This window comes from Onthophagus taurus, chromosome 1 (genome assembly GCF_036711975.1).
Source record: "Onthophagus taurus isolate NC chromosome 1, IU_Otau_3.0, whole genome shotgun sequence".
Classification (NCBI taxonomy): Eukaryota; Metazoa; Arthropoda; class Insecta; order Coleoptera; family Scarabaeidae; genus Onthophagus; species Onthophagus taurus.
The window spans coordinates 34,068,007-34,081,699 of NC_091966.1; the positions used below are offsets into that span (position 1 = coordinate 34,068,007).

A 13,693-nucleotide genomic window follows, 5' to 3' on the forward strand; every position below is an offset into this window, starting at 1 on the left:
ATAGACTAGCTCCTAATAACATATAGACTTGCTCCACGGCAATAAGTCATTTAAATTGACATCCGATGCCGAAAAAGGTTTTAAAAAAACATGTAACGGCACCTACAAAAATCTGAACCTTCATCGCTGGAAGTTTGGGACACTTTTTTCGCCAAACAAACGTTAGCGCCAAGTGGTTAGAACCGGATTAAAGGAAATAAAAGAAATATTAATGGTTTCTGGGGATGTTTTTCCCCAGTTTTGGTATCGAAACACTTCTTGGTATTATAATCTGATGTGGTTACAAGAACCAGCAATCAAAATAGTAAACTGACAAAGGTAAGCTTTAACTGGTGGTGTTCAAATTCATGGTTAAATATCTTCTCATCAATAAAAATAATTGACTACATACATTCAAGATGAGCAACGTGTTATTGCGTTTATAACCGCCTCAGAAGGAAATTTCAATCAACTTTGACACAACATAAACAATAATGCTATCATAATCACAGTGGAGAAAAAAATTGTGATGGAATATACACATAACCATGGTTCTAGTAAAATGACGAGTTTTAAGCAGAAAAGAGAATTGGTGAGTGGCATATATTCCATTGCTGAGATTCAGGGTCTCTAAGTTGCAATCAGAGAAATTACCAAGAAAGGATTAGTAATTCTGAAAAGCATCAACAAAATGTAGAAAAAATTGTTGTGGGCACTTGAAGATTTCAAAGATATAAGTATTTCCATTGAAACCAATACAGGTTTAAGGGATTTAATGAAAATAATACAATACAACCAGAGAAACCGAAATACGATATGCCTTGTAGAACATCCCCTATATTTACTAAGGAACTAAATCTAAACTTCGGAACGGAGTGGTTAAGTGGGGTTACAATTTTAGTAACTACTGACTTGTGAACAAATAATGATGACTTAGAAAGTTCAGATTTCGACATGCAGTAATTCAAATAAAATATAATCCGGAATAGAATCATAAAAAAATTGTACATAATTCACTATAATAGAATTAATTCTTTTAAGGATCTTAATTGATTACTTACATTTAACAATTAAAAGAAACACGAAAGTTTCCAAGTTTCAATAATGGCAGTTTAACTAACTTTACTTGATCATCAAGCTTCTGTAAGTGTTTTTGTGAGCTTTAAACTTTTCTATTTCAAATACGTCGTAAAGTTCAAGTTTATAGCTTTTGTCAATTTTATGGATTAATTTTCTATTTGTTTCTTCCTTAAATTGAGGGTTGTAAAATGTATCACATTGTAAATTATATAGACCATTCCAATTTATTGTTGTAGTTGTTATCTTTAGCATTTTATTGTATATTATTTAGCATTAAAATTATTTACGTATTTTTCATTTATCAAATGTCGTTAAACAAAATTTCAAAAACTATTCTTTATGATTTCATCGATTTAAATACTCATTGCATTAAATTTTGTCACTTTGTGAAAGGCTGCATAATTATTTTGCTGAAATACTGGCAACCAAATACAATTTACGACGATTTGGACGACTTGGCAGTCTAAGTCAAAGCGTGGGTTGCCTCCAAGAATCACGATTTCTTTGCTCGCAGAGCCGCCTGCCAAGCTAATGTGAAGTAGTAATTGAAATTGATGGTGAACATAACCACACGTATTTAAACATGGTGTATTGTTATTTTCATTTACAAATATAACTTAAAAACATCGCAAATATGTACCAACTTAATAAGATTGCTTGAGTTACGCCTTCTTGGTGTATGATATCTTTGTTAATGATATTTATGATTAAATACAAAAACGATCATTAATACCGAATTATTAGGAGATATGATAAGGAACCTTTTGATTGATGGTGTTTACAGAAATTCGACTAGTTGAATTCTATCTTTTTTTAAATAACATAGTTTATAACAATAACATAGTAATTCCTCAAGATTAAATTATTAACTCAAATTACATAACCAATTTAGAGTAGTATTTCATGTTTCAAATATCTTCAAACTATGTTTGAAAATCATTTCTCTTAGGTTGACTTAATTTAGACTTATTTAAACGTCTTAAACTTGCCATTACTCCTTACTGCTGTTATCCTTGGCTCTGATCCTAAATAAATAAGCGACGTTCAAGTATACATCAACCGTCTTTGGAAAGTTATTAAGATTACCAAAACTTTCCCAAATGAGATTACAAATGTTAACAAGTACAAAAAATATGGCGTGAAAATTTATGAAAAACATGTTGAATGAATGTCCTAAATAAAGTCTGAAAAATCCAATTTGTTCCAAAATCTTTAAAACCTGACCCAGTTTGTATGCAAATTCATACTCTGTATTGTTGCAATGAAAACTGGGTCATTTTTTGTGTCAACGTGGATTTTTAAGACTTCTTATATATTCTTGACTAATTAGCGAATGGAACCTCAATATTTGTGATGATGATAATTTTCAATCTTGAATGTTCTTTGTTTCTTAATTTCTTTAGATTTGAACGAAAAACATCCCAATTTTTAATAAATTGTGGCATTCTCATAAAATCACTTAGATTTATTTAAATTTGCATGGATGTTGCCAAAATTTAACTAAAAATACCTTATTCTTTTTTGAATTCTTGTGAAATTAAAGAAACTTATTTTAATAATATAGAAAGATGAAAAATAACTAGTTTACATTAAAATACTAAACCAATAATTACGTTAACAGTAAACAAAATATTCCCACGGATATCGTTTATGTCCTACCATTAACATTACATAATAAACCATAATTAATGCAAACACAGAAGCATCACGCAAACGCGTGACTCAGTTTCATCTAAAATTGAGCTGCTTTTGAGTATTTACCACCATCGTCTCTGATGCGCGTCCTAAACTAATTAGAATAAACACCAATTAACTTAATCGAATGGTTCGTTTCCTTTATAAACTTCAAAAGACAAATTGGTAAGAACCTATTTTAAAGTGTACTTCGTTCAATATTATACAATATACGGTACGAATTCATTCAATTTAATGATGTTGCTGACTCACTGTTCTTTAACTTATTTTCTTTTAACGATTAAATAAATACACACATCGATAAAATGCAGACGCTTGCTTTCGTTGTTATTTTTGGATTGAAGTTGCACAATGCCCGATCTGTTTGTTTGTTAAAGTTTTAAGCTTGCGGAATAGTGTAGGTGTGTACTACTAGGAGCAAAAGAGACGGACGAACGAGAAAACTTTTTTTTTTATTTCACAAACGCAACCGCGGTCGCGTTATTTATAAAGACATTTACGTCGATTTCCCTACGAAAACGTTATACGTAAATACAACGACCCAGCTAAAGAGAAACTGGGTACATTTTTATCAATCTTTCTGGATAGACAAGTTGTGATAGATTGATGCATTTTTATTAAGTAATCAATCATTTGTTACGAGGGCGTTGGTTGTTGTAATATACCCTAGTTTTCTGCTAATAGATGATAAAGCAGATCAATAATGAGGGGAAGGTATTAACCAAAAAGAAACGGTTCTTTAAATTAAAAAAAAAAGTATATTTTAGATGAAAAAATCTCTATATAAGGAACTAATACGGGAAAGAGAGTCTGAAGATGCACGGCTAAACCCGAAATTTTCTAGTTCTTTTTTTATATTTAGTGTTAGTTCTAGTTTTGGTTCGATGAAAAATATACAACAATCTAACGCTGAATAATAATTAAAACTAGTACTAACACTAGCATTAGAACTAACACTAGATCTAGAACTAGAATCATTCGGGTTTAGCTCTGCGTCTCATAAGACGGCTAAACCTAAATGATTCTAGTTCTAGGTCTAGTGTTAATTCTAGTTTTAGTTCAATGGAAAATGTACAACAATCTAACGTTGAAAAACAACTAACACTATCATTAGAACTAACACTAGAGCTACAACTAGAATCATTCTGGTTTAACCGTCTTAAGAGACGCACGGTTAAATCCGAATGTTTCATGTTCTAGGTCTAGTATTAGTTCCAATTTTAGCCCAATAAAAAATATACAACAATCTAACGCTGAATAACAATTAAAACTAGAACTAACACTAGACCTAAAACTAGAACTAACTCTAGACCTAAAACTAGAAAGTTTCGGATTTCGTTGTGCGTCTTCAGACGCCGAACTAAACCCGAAACTAAGTAGTTGACTTTCTGTTTTGAGGTACCTTCTCCGAAATTCTTTTATATAGATTTTTTTTGGTAGTTAAAAAAAGCGTAAATAACCTGATTTGGTACACTTTAAAATGGGATGGTAGAAGAAATAAAAGAAAGAATTTTTCTATAGTAAAATGTTTAAAAATTTTAAATTAGGTTTTTTTTTTAAACGCGATGTTCTTAATAATAACTTTGGAGAATTTAGGTTTTATTGAAACGATTTTTTTTCGATCACTTTTTAATTTCTCGTTTTGAAATATTTTTTTATTTACTTAATAATTTTTTCTGGTTAATCCTTTTATTAAAACTCCTTAAATAAAATGGGATTTCGTAAAAGATCTTATCTTAAAACGGTTATGTGGACCACTTGATAAGAAAAGGATCGACGTTTTAATGTTTGCTAAGAGGGCTTCAATATCAATCCCTTACAAAATTCTTTAAAATTACTCTCCATCTATGTTTTTTTTTGTTGGTGTAATTAGAAATTATCTTTAAAACTCACTATTTTCAACACTAAATTCCTCAAAGTTCGTCCATAAAAAATCCATAATTAACAACAACGACAACTAAGGAAAATTTTTCTTCACAATTTTTAAATAGTCTCTTTTATATATTTTTATCTTTTCACGGTATAAATTTGTGCCGCGTTTTAAAGCCGGGTTAACACGTGCGCACTCCGCATCGGTTGACAAGTGACTACTAGCGTGGTTGCCAAACGAGGTGGCTGCAACTGGGGTCTCTGAAGAGCAACGAGGAAGGCGAAAGCGCAAGAGATAGGAAACTGACCGACGCGCGGCCAATGTGGTGGGCAAAGAACAAGGAAAGAGAACGACTTCGTCGACCTGATGCCAAGGAGAGAGAATTCTCCGTGCCTTTCGGTCATCATCAGCAGTTCTTTGTGACGCGACAATGGGTCATCTTGGGCATAGAGACTGCTGCACGCCAGAGGGCCTTACCCGGAGAGTTCGTGTACAGTCACCAATAAAATACGTAGACATTTATAGTAGATGGAAGGTCGCCAATAAAAGAAACCATTACTTTTTAGACTTTTAGAGAAGAACAATTTTTACTTTCTTTGCAACAATGATTTAAAGTGGAAAATGATTTATTTTTTGGTACTTTATATTTAAGTACACTATTTTTTGTTTGTGACTGTACACTAAACGGTAAAAGAAGTAGTGGGGATTTTCGTTCCGCTCTTGAGAACTATAGTGCGCTATAGGCGTGGAGGTTGAAGGAGTGGTTCTGGCCCAATTGGGGGGATTGGAAAAGAGGCAATAAGTAAACGAAAACTTGCAGGTAATGAGGAAGCGCAAAAGGCGAACGGAAGTTGGTTCGTCTTAATCAAAGATGAGTAGTGAGTGGTGTAATGCCGATTTCGTGCCATTAACAACATTAAATAAACTACCTTTTTCATTTCCTTGGTGTATTTTCGTGCACTCAATTGATCACATGACCCCACAATGCCTACTTTTTCCTTTCTTAATCTTTCTTGAGATGCTTTTGTTTTGCACGCAACAATGCAAGAAGTAAGGATTAGCAACAACAAAAAGGTTTTCAAAAAATAATCAAAGCGTTTTCTGTTGGAGAACATTTGCTAAGGTTTATTACCAAACCCTTTACAAGCATTGTTTTCATAATTAGCCGGGTAAAAATCGCCCCCCTTATCGTCCTTTGGTCGATTGTCCGGTCAGGAGCCCCGGTTCAAAAATGGCATGTCGTAAATCATATACAATGCGCGGCAACGTTGGTCTCGCTCTTTCACTCGTGTATACCAACCTTAAAAATGGGGCTCCGCTTTAAAACGCGCCAAAGGTCATTGGTCGAAGGAGTGGGAGGACGACTATATGTCACAAGTCCGGTCTTCGATGTTTCTGCCTTTTTTAACAATATTAATTATTCGAAATTTAAAATATTTTTTTGGAAATAATTTAAGTATAGGATAGAAACACATTTGCCAAACGGTTGAAACGAGTGTGGCGTTCGTTGAAAGCCAATTACGAACCGGGAGGATGAAGTACAACGCTAATGAGGGGCACTTTAATAACTTCTTGGAGGTAAATATAGAAGGCTCGTGCGACACACCTCTCGGGAAGTTCACCCCCGGGCCATAATTTTACTCGTGCCGTGTAATAGTTTTTGCGGATTACACCGTAGGACTCTACTCTCAAGAGTAATTAAGGACCTTATAAATAGTTGTCCACAGTATTTCCAACCTGAAGTTTTAATTTTAAATCTTACTCACTTGACTCTTTCACACGGAATTTTTTTAATTACTTCCTTAAACCAAATTACAATTATTTTAACATTCTTCTGCGCATGTGCTTTTCCTTTTTCCGAAACAAAAAACACTATTATTCATGCGCAGAAAAATCCCTCATCCTAATAGTATCGATATTGTATGCACGCTTGCAAAACCAAGTCAACTTACGTCCTCGTGCATTATAAATACGAGTAACACAAAGCGAACGATTAAATACAATAGGTATCTGACTTTATACGTTGACGGGATTGTATTTATATTCCCATTACCAGGATGTTACATAAATTACACAGTTATACTTTGTGTACTATTTCATGTATTCTATTGCGTTGACCTTTATGCCCAGTTCACATTATTTCAGTAACATTCTAGTGTAGCGAGTAAAGTATTGGATTTTAACTGAAGCAACCTAATGAACATTTTGATAGAAGTAAAATCGATTATGTTAATGGATTATTTAAACGGACAATCTAGTTATTGGACTGAATTTCATTATACATTCTAACGAAGAATGTGAAGTACCCATAAAAGGTTTTTGTAATCTTTGTGAAGAGTGGAGTTATCCAGGAAATAAGTAGCTCCAATGAGTTTTATATGATAATTTAATCGAGATATCCAAAAACAAGTATTTTCAAGATGCTAATACCTTCCTTTATGTTTACTAACTGAGAAGGTGTGTAAGTATACTGTGAATTTAGAGTTTATTTTATATTGTCGCTTAGGATTTGACACTGATATTTATACTAAAAGATTATTCTTTATGAACATTCGATTTCAATTAAAAATTAAACATTATTCACCATTGTTTTAGCAATAACAATATTATTTGTGGAATTCATTTTTAATAACCTTAATATACAGATTGATTCGAAACCAGTTTGCAAAAATTAAATTTCCTATAGCATGATCATTTTAAATCGAAATGGTACAAACACATTTCTTGTATTGAATTGAAGTTGTTTCGCGGTGAGTTAATAAATGCAACTGTGATAATAAGTAGCTTTCAAGTTATGCAAAAAGGTAGATCCAGGTGTTTTTAGGGAATCAGTTTGGAGAGATTTTGTTTGAACAAATGTGATATCGATGTTCTTAATTTTAATGAAAATAATTGCTTAAACAAAACAATACAATAGGCAATATTTGTACTGGTTACAAAGGCAATGAGAAATCATAGATTTTCAGAAATAAAGAAAAACTTATACTCTGATGAAAACAACCTTCCTAAAAGATGTATCGACAACATGTTAAAATTAAGACCTCTAATATTATTGAAAGAAAATCTTGTCAATGGGAAGGTCTCTCATGAAACATTGTAAGTGTTAGTTATTTGATTATATTAATTTATGTATTACTATTTGATAAATAATAGTTATTTGTATAACAAGATCGTAACGTTTTATCTTCCAGCCGAGGTCGCTTGCGGCCGAGGCAGCAGTTTGATCTTATTTCATCTTTAAGTATCTCCATAGTGCCTCGGTCGCAATCTACATCAGTTACATCGTTTCACCATCACCAAAAATATATACTAAGACAGGGAGGATATAGTACGTATTTGTATAACTACGTTTGATATTTTATCTTTTAGCCGGGATGGCTTGCAGCAGAGGCAGTAATACGATCTCGTTTTATCTTTAGTGTCTCGATTGTAGTGAAAATTATCTCGGCTATATTGGGTAATAATTACCTCGGCTAATAATTATCTCGTAATTAACTTGTAATAATTACCTCGGCTATATCTTCAAGCCGAGGTCGCTTGCGGCCGAGGCAGTGGTTTGATCTCATTTAATCTTTAAGTATCTCCATTGTAGTGCCTTGGTCGTAAAGTACATCAGTTACAACTTACAACGTTTCACCATTACCAAAAATAAATCCTTCCTGCCTTAGTATATAGGTAATATTTATTTGTATAACAAGATCTTCTAGCCGAGGTCGCTCGCGGCCGAGGCAGTGGTTTGATCTGGTTTTATCTTTAGTGTCTCGATTGTAATGAAAATTATCTCGGCTATATTGTTTTCCGCTCACTAAAAATATATTTTCATTGTCTTAGTATGTTATTTACATACAAAATTGGTAATGTTTTAGAATCAAGTTGAGGTCGATTACGGCCGAGGCACTACAATCGAGAGTCTTAAAGATAAACTAAGGCAGGAAAGCTATATTTTGGGTGATCGTAAAACATTGTAGTTTGTTGTCGCTTGCAGCCCAGGTTCTACTATAGAGACTCCTAAAAATAGAACTAAATTGAACCACTGCCTCGGCCGCAAGCGACCTTGGCTTGAAGATATAATACCGCTGAATTATTATATAAACATTATAGAGCTGCGGGGAAGATGTACTGCAATTGATATACTTAGGCCCACTACTACCACTCATAGTTAAAGTCTCCGATAGCGTTATCTATCGGATAGTTTAAAAATTGGTTACTACTACTGTATTTATCTTATAGATACCGCTATTCAAGGGATAACTTATGAAATATCTGTAACCCGTGGATTAGCTGTCGGATAAGTTGCTATCTAAGGGATAACTGCGGATACCTAACCTCAAATAGGATTTATACTGACGTATAAAATTCGAGCATTTTACTATTTCAGTTAAAATAAGAAAAGTAATATAAACTTAAATAAAAAACTATTAATAATTAACATTAGATAAAATCATGATGGCTAATTTCTTCGACATTAGAGATGAACAACAAATTTTTGAAGAAATCAATGAATTATTTTCTATAAGAAGCGATAGGATAATAAGAAGTAGAAGTATTTAAATATTCATTCAGATGTTGAATTTATGACGAGATTTCGTCTCCCGAAAAAAAGTTTTCATCACCTTTTGAATCAAATAGAAGATGTAATAAAACCTCCATCCATGATGTAAGTAATTTGTTAATTGTTATTATTTAATGTAACGGTCCTTCAAACCGTTTGTTGCTGACTCTTCGGTTTTATGCAACAGGTAACATGTTGCTATCCATAGCAGATTTTGCAGGAGTGGGTGTACAATTGGCATCTTCAGTCGTTCATTATATTAGTTGTGCCATTATTGTTTACCATCACATTTTAACATACAATAATACGAGATATACATACTTTTTGCTTTCCTTGCCATGTAACTGCATCACATTTTTGTTTTTTATTACGTTTTTATGTTTGATAACAAATTCAAGAAGATGTTCGCATTGTTCTTTGGTGAAATTGGTGGTTCGTCGCCTTTTCTCAGTCTCCATTTCCAAATTTTAATTTTAACGTTAGAACAATTAGAATATCGTCAAAAGGTTATCTCAAGGATTTCTTAACTATGAGATAAGTGGAGGTGGTAGTACGCACGACCCTGTTATCTACGAAATAAATTGTATTTTATAGATAGCTTAACTGACAGATAGCATTGGTTTGGTAGTAACGGGCCGTAAAGATTAAACGAGATTAAACTACTACCTCGGCCGCAAGCGACCTCAGCTTGAAGAGAAAACATTTTCACCTTGGACAATAAAGTAGAAAAAAGCAGTTTTAATGATGAGTACAATGAAAGGATTGCCATGGATTATTAATTGTAAAAATAGGCAATTAGAAAAGCGATGCTATCAGAACTTTCCTAAAGATGTGCCTTCTAAACAAAAAGGAGGAAATATCGCGACGAGAATTTTCGCAAGAAGCTGGTGGCCGTGGAATGGAAGAATGAAAAGAATGCTTATATTAGGAGTACTGCTCATGGGTCTGAGATGCAAACAATACCATTAAAAGGAGGATTCCGAAACAAGTTTCAACCAAATATTGAAGTAATAGGCCCGTTTTGGTTCTGAACAGTTCTAAACCTTTCCGCTCGTACGTATAATATGCAATATGTATGCGCAGAAAGATTCAGAACTATTTGCAACCACAGAACTCTTGAACCAAAACAGGCCTAATATCAGGTGTGGTTCCAATGGGCTAGTATTTATTGAGGCTAATATGGGACCGTGTGCAGGTGTCCCAGAACCACACTGGCAATAAACTCACTATAGCAACTTTTGCAATAAATTTCTTCTTCATGGAAACATAACATAGCTGTTACAACACTAAAGCAAAAGCTTTGCTATCATATGACTTGAAGTTTATCACGTAGAGTCTTGTTAAATAGATTTGGTTAATCATGCAAATTTATGAAGATGCATGGCGTTGGGGGAAAGAAGTGAGTTTTCTATTTAAGCATCCGATATAGTCCCTAAAACTGTTTTCCTGCTCAAACGAAAAGCAATTTAATAGTGGGCGAAGTTTTTCTTGATAACTAGCTTGCCGACATGCATACTAAATTTACGCTGTTAAGACATAATTAATTGACAAGACAAAGATTCATTTTTTATACGATTTCCTCGCACTGTCACGCAGAAACTCTTCAAAGAAGGAATCGATCAAGTTTTTATGTCAGAATTTTTAAAACGGTTAATTTAGCATTCGTTGATAACATTTAATTACAAAAATGGCATTGTTTCCCCCTGTCCAACATCACTACTACAACTTAAAGTACAAAAAATACAACACTAATCATGTTTTATGCTTGGCTTACGACGGTGCTAATTGGAATTCATTAAATATAAAAACTAAACGCTTCTACGCATATCATCAATTATATAATATATAGTATATATTGCGCATCTCTTTAATAATTTATGACAAATGCAGGCGCACAAATAACTCTTTTCAATTAAATTTTATTATTGTAATTAGCATTTAATTGTAAATGAACGGTAATTAACATGTTTTTGCTCGTTAATGTTCTTTTTGCCATCTTAATTATGCAGTGGGGTAACAAAATAATTCATTTTAATTGACCCTCACTAAAAAATTCTATAACTTTGTATAACTTTTAATATTGTTGTCTTAAGGTATCTTTTTAGACCACAATTAATTTAATTGGAATTTTTAGTTAGAAATGATGTACAAAATTTGATGAACGATGAAAATCTTTTGATGTTACGAATATAAAAGTGAAAGTGTTATGGAAATATGCAAGTAAATTGGAAGGGTTTCTCCGAGTAAGTAATGAACGCATTTTTCCACTCTCGACGTTCGAGCCGACGAATCACATTTCTCCTGCTCTGTTACAATGAATAATGTCTCCCTCAGCTAGTACTCATTCCGATCGTGAAGACAGCACACAACATCGTCTGTTTTTCTTTTACATAGTGTCTCCGGGTCGTAAATACCACTAAAGCAAGATGTATTTGTGATATTTTTGAAAGGAAATTTTTTTGCTTTCGATTTCATCATGAATGTTGTGTTACAAGCGTTTCTGTGGATGGATGTTTCAATTAAGTTTTGAATTAAGATGAAAAAGGAAATGTTGAAGTGATTCTACGAGACATAATCCGGGAACGGTTTTAATTAGGATTGTATGCTTAGGCGGATTAGGATTAAGTTCATTGTGGTTTGTAATTATAAAGCAAACTTCGTGTGGATAAATAGAATAGCGGTACCGTGGTACATAAAAGCGTCCCGTGATGGTTAAGTTTTATTTAAACTTCGGCATTTTGTTTGATAAAAATATTTGTAGACCGGCTATCTTTTAGTTGCCGTAAAACGAATTCCGAGAACTGTTATATTATTGCCGCTACAGCGACTCAGGTTTTGTGCGATAAGAGCACCCAGCTCACTTCTGAAAATCCAACGTGTACTACATTACAGATTACTACTAATCAAAGATTCTTTCGTTCCGAAAACTTTTTATATCTAAAATCCAAGAATTTGACTCTGAAGATAATTTCTTTAAAAGATAAATATCTTTTAAATATTTCTGTTTTTGACAAAATTCAAGGAACCTTCTCGAATTGAATTAAGGGTTTTCGAGATGAAATAAAGCGGTCATGGGGTGACTTCCGGTTTTCGAAGGACCGCTTGCACGACACGTTCAGCTCCAGGCGGGGGGTAAAATATTCCGCACAAACGTGAAATATTAATGGGAAGTCGCCGGTTCCGTCCGCTCTAGCATGATTTACAATGGTCGATTCCGGATCCATAAAATTTTCACGGGCGTTTAAGGAAATCTCGCCTTCGCCCGAGGGAACTTTCTCGAAGGAAGAGATTAGATTAAGGAAAAGGGCGGCTTGGATAAGTGGTGCGGAAACTTCGCGATTTCAAAAGAAGCTTTAAAAATTTTCACTCCCCTCGCTAAGTCAAATAAACTATTTAACGTTACCATGTGCAAATGGGTGCTAACTCTCTACGAAAACTTTGCTATAATCGACGCCCGCAGCTGTGTTGATGGGCAATGGTGGTTTTCCTTCCCCTTCGTAAAGTACAATTAAGTGTTCTTTTGGATTTATCAATCTTCCGAGGGGTTCTGGTACAGCTGTCAACAACGACGTAATTAAATTTGACATTCACGTCTTATTGTACGAATTGTATGTATCCCATTGTCGTTGTTATATTAAATCACATCTTTTTTGTACTTAATGTTGGTAGAGTGTGTCTTAATTTTACATTTGCAATTTATTTTGCGGTGGTGGTAATAAAAGATGAAACTCCGTGCGTAATAGGATTTTAAAATTGTCTTTTATTTAATTAAAAGGATATCCTTGAGAACATATGGTCGGTGTTGTTACAAAACTCTTTGCCGAAGGTAATTAAATCCCGATCTAAATAGTTAATTACCGCTCGTAAACACCAAATTTGAAACCAATATGTTTATTCATACGTGTTATTAGTGTAAACTCGTTCTACTTTTTAATTTGATTAACTAAAACAAATAAAAACTACACGTGTAAGAATAATTTAACATCGAAAGAAGGCGAAAGATAAAATGTCGTTCGTCGTTCTTATCGAAAATGACCGTCGGGCGCCTAAGCGAAGAGCTAACGTCTCGTAAACGTCTTAGCGATAATCAGGTAGTAAAAAAACGGGCTCATTACCGACGACCTGAGACCTTCATTCCGTCGGCGTCGTCGTCAGACAGTTTACGACTTATTTGCACTGGAAGCTTCGGAGTTGATTAAAACATTTTCCGGGTCAATCACGTCACGGTCCCCTTTATACATTTTTTTTTTGCATTTTCAACTCTCTCCCACGCCTATCCTATTCATGGCAAATACAAAAATTACGTAAAGTTGGTTTCGTGGGTGCGGAAGGTCAGGGTTTAAACACGTCCATTCAAGTGAGGTGAAAATAGTTACGCTCTATTTATATTGGAAGGTCTTTATAATAGAAGAGGCGTTAATTTTTATCTATAACTTATTTTTTTTTAATCTAAATGTATAAATAAATATGACATGTATAGCTATTACATGGATCGATGATGATATTCTTATTTTAAC

The 13,693-nt window shown here is 33.7% G+C and overlaps 1 protein-coding gene across 8 annotated transcripts in view; it reads right to left on the bottom strand.

Annotated features, from left to right (window-relative positions):
• The window catches only part of LOC111429253 (CRK like proto-oncogene, adaptor protein), a 150,554-nt gene that overhangs the window by 28,409 nt on the left and 108,452 nt on the right, over window positions 1-13,693 (bottom strand). For 5 of the 8 annotated variants that reach the window (XM_023065120.2, XM_023065119.2, XM_023065117.2 and 2 more), the window contains exon 1: window positions 4,648-6,852. The exons of the other annotated variants lie outside the window; for them this stretch is intronic. In XM_023065120.2, the coding sequence (XP_022920888.2) occupies window positions 4,648-4,693 (46 nt within the window). In that variant the 5' untranslated portion in view covers window positions 4,694-6,852. Of the gene's footprint in view, window positions 1-4,647; window positions 6,853-13,693 lie in introns of those variants that run through there. 8 annotated transcript variants of the gene reach the window in all.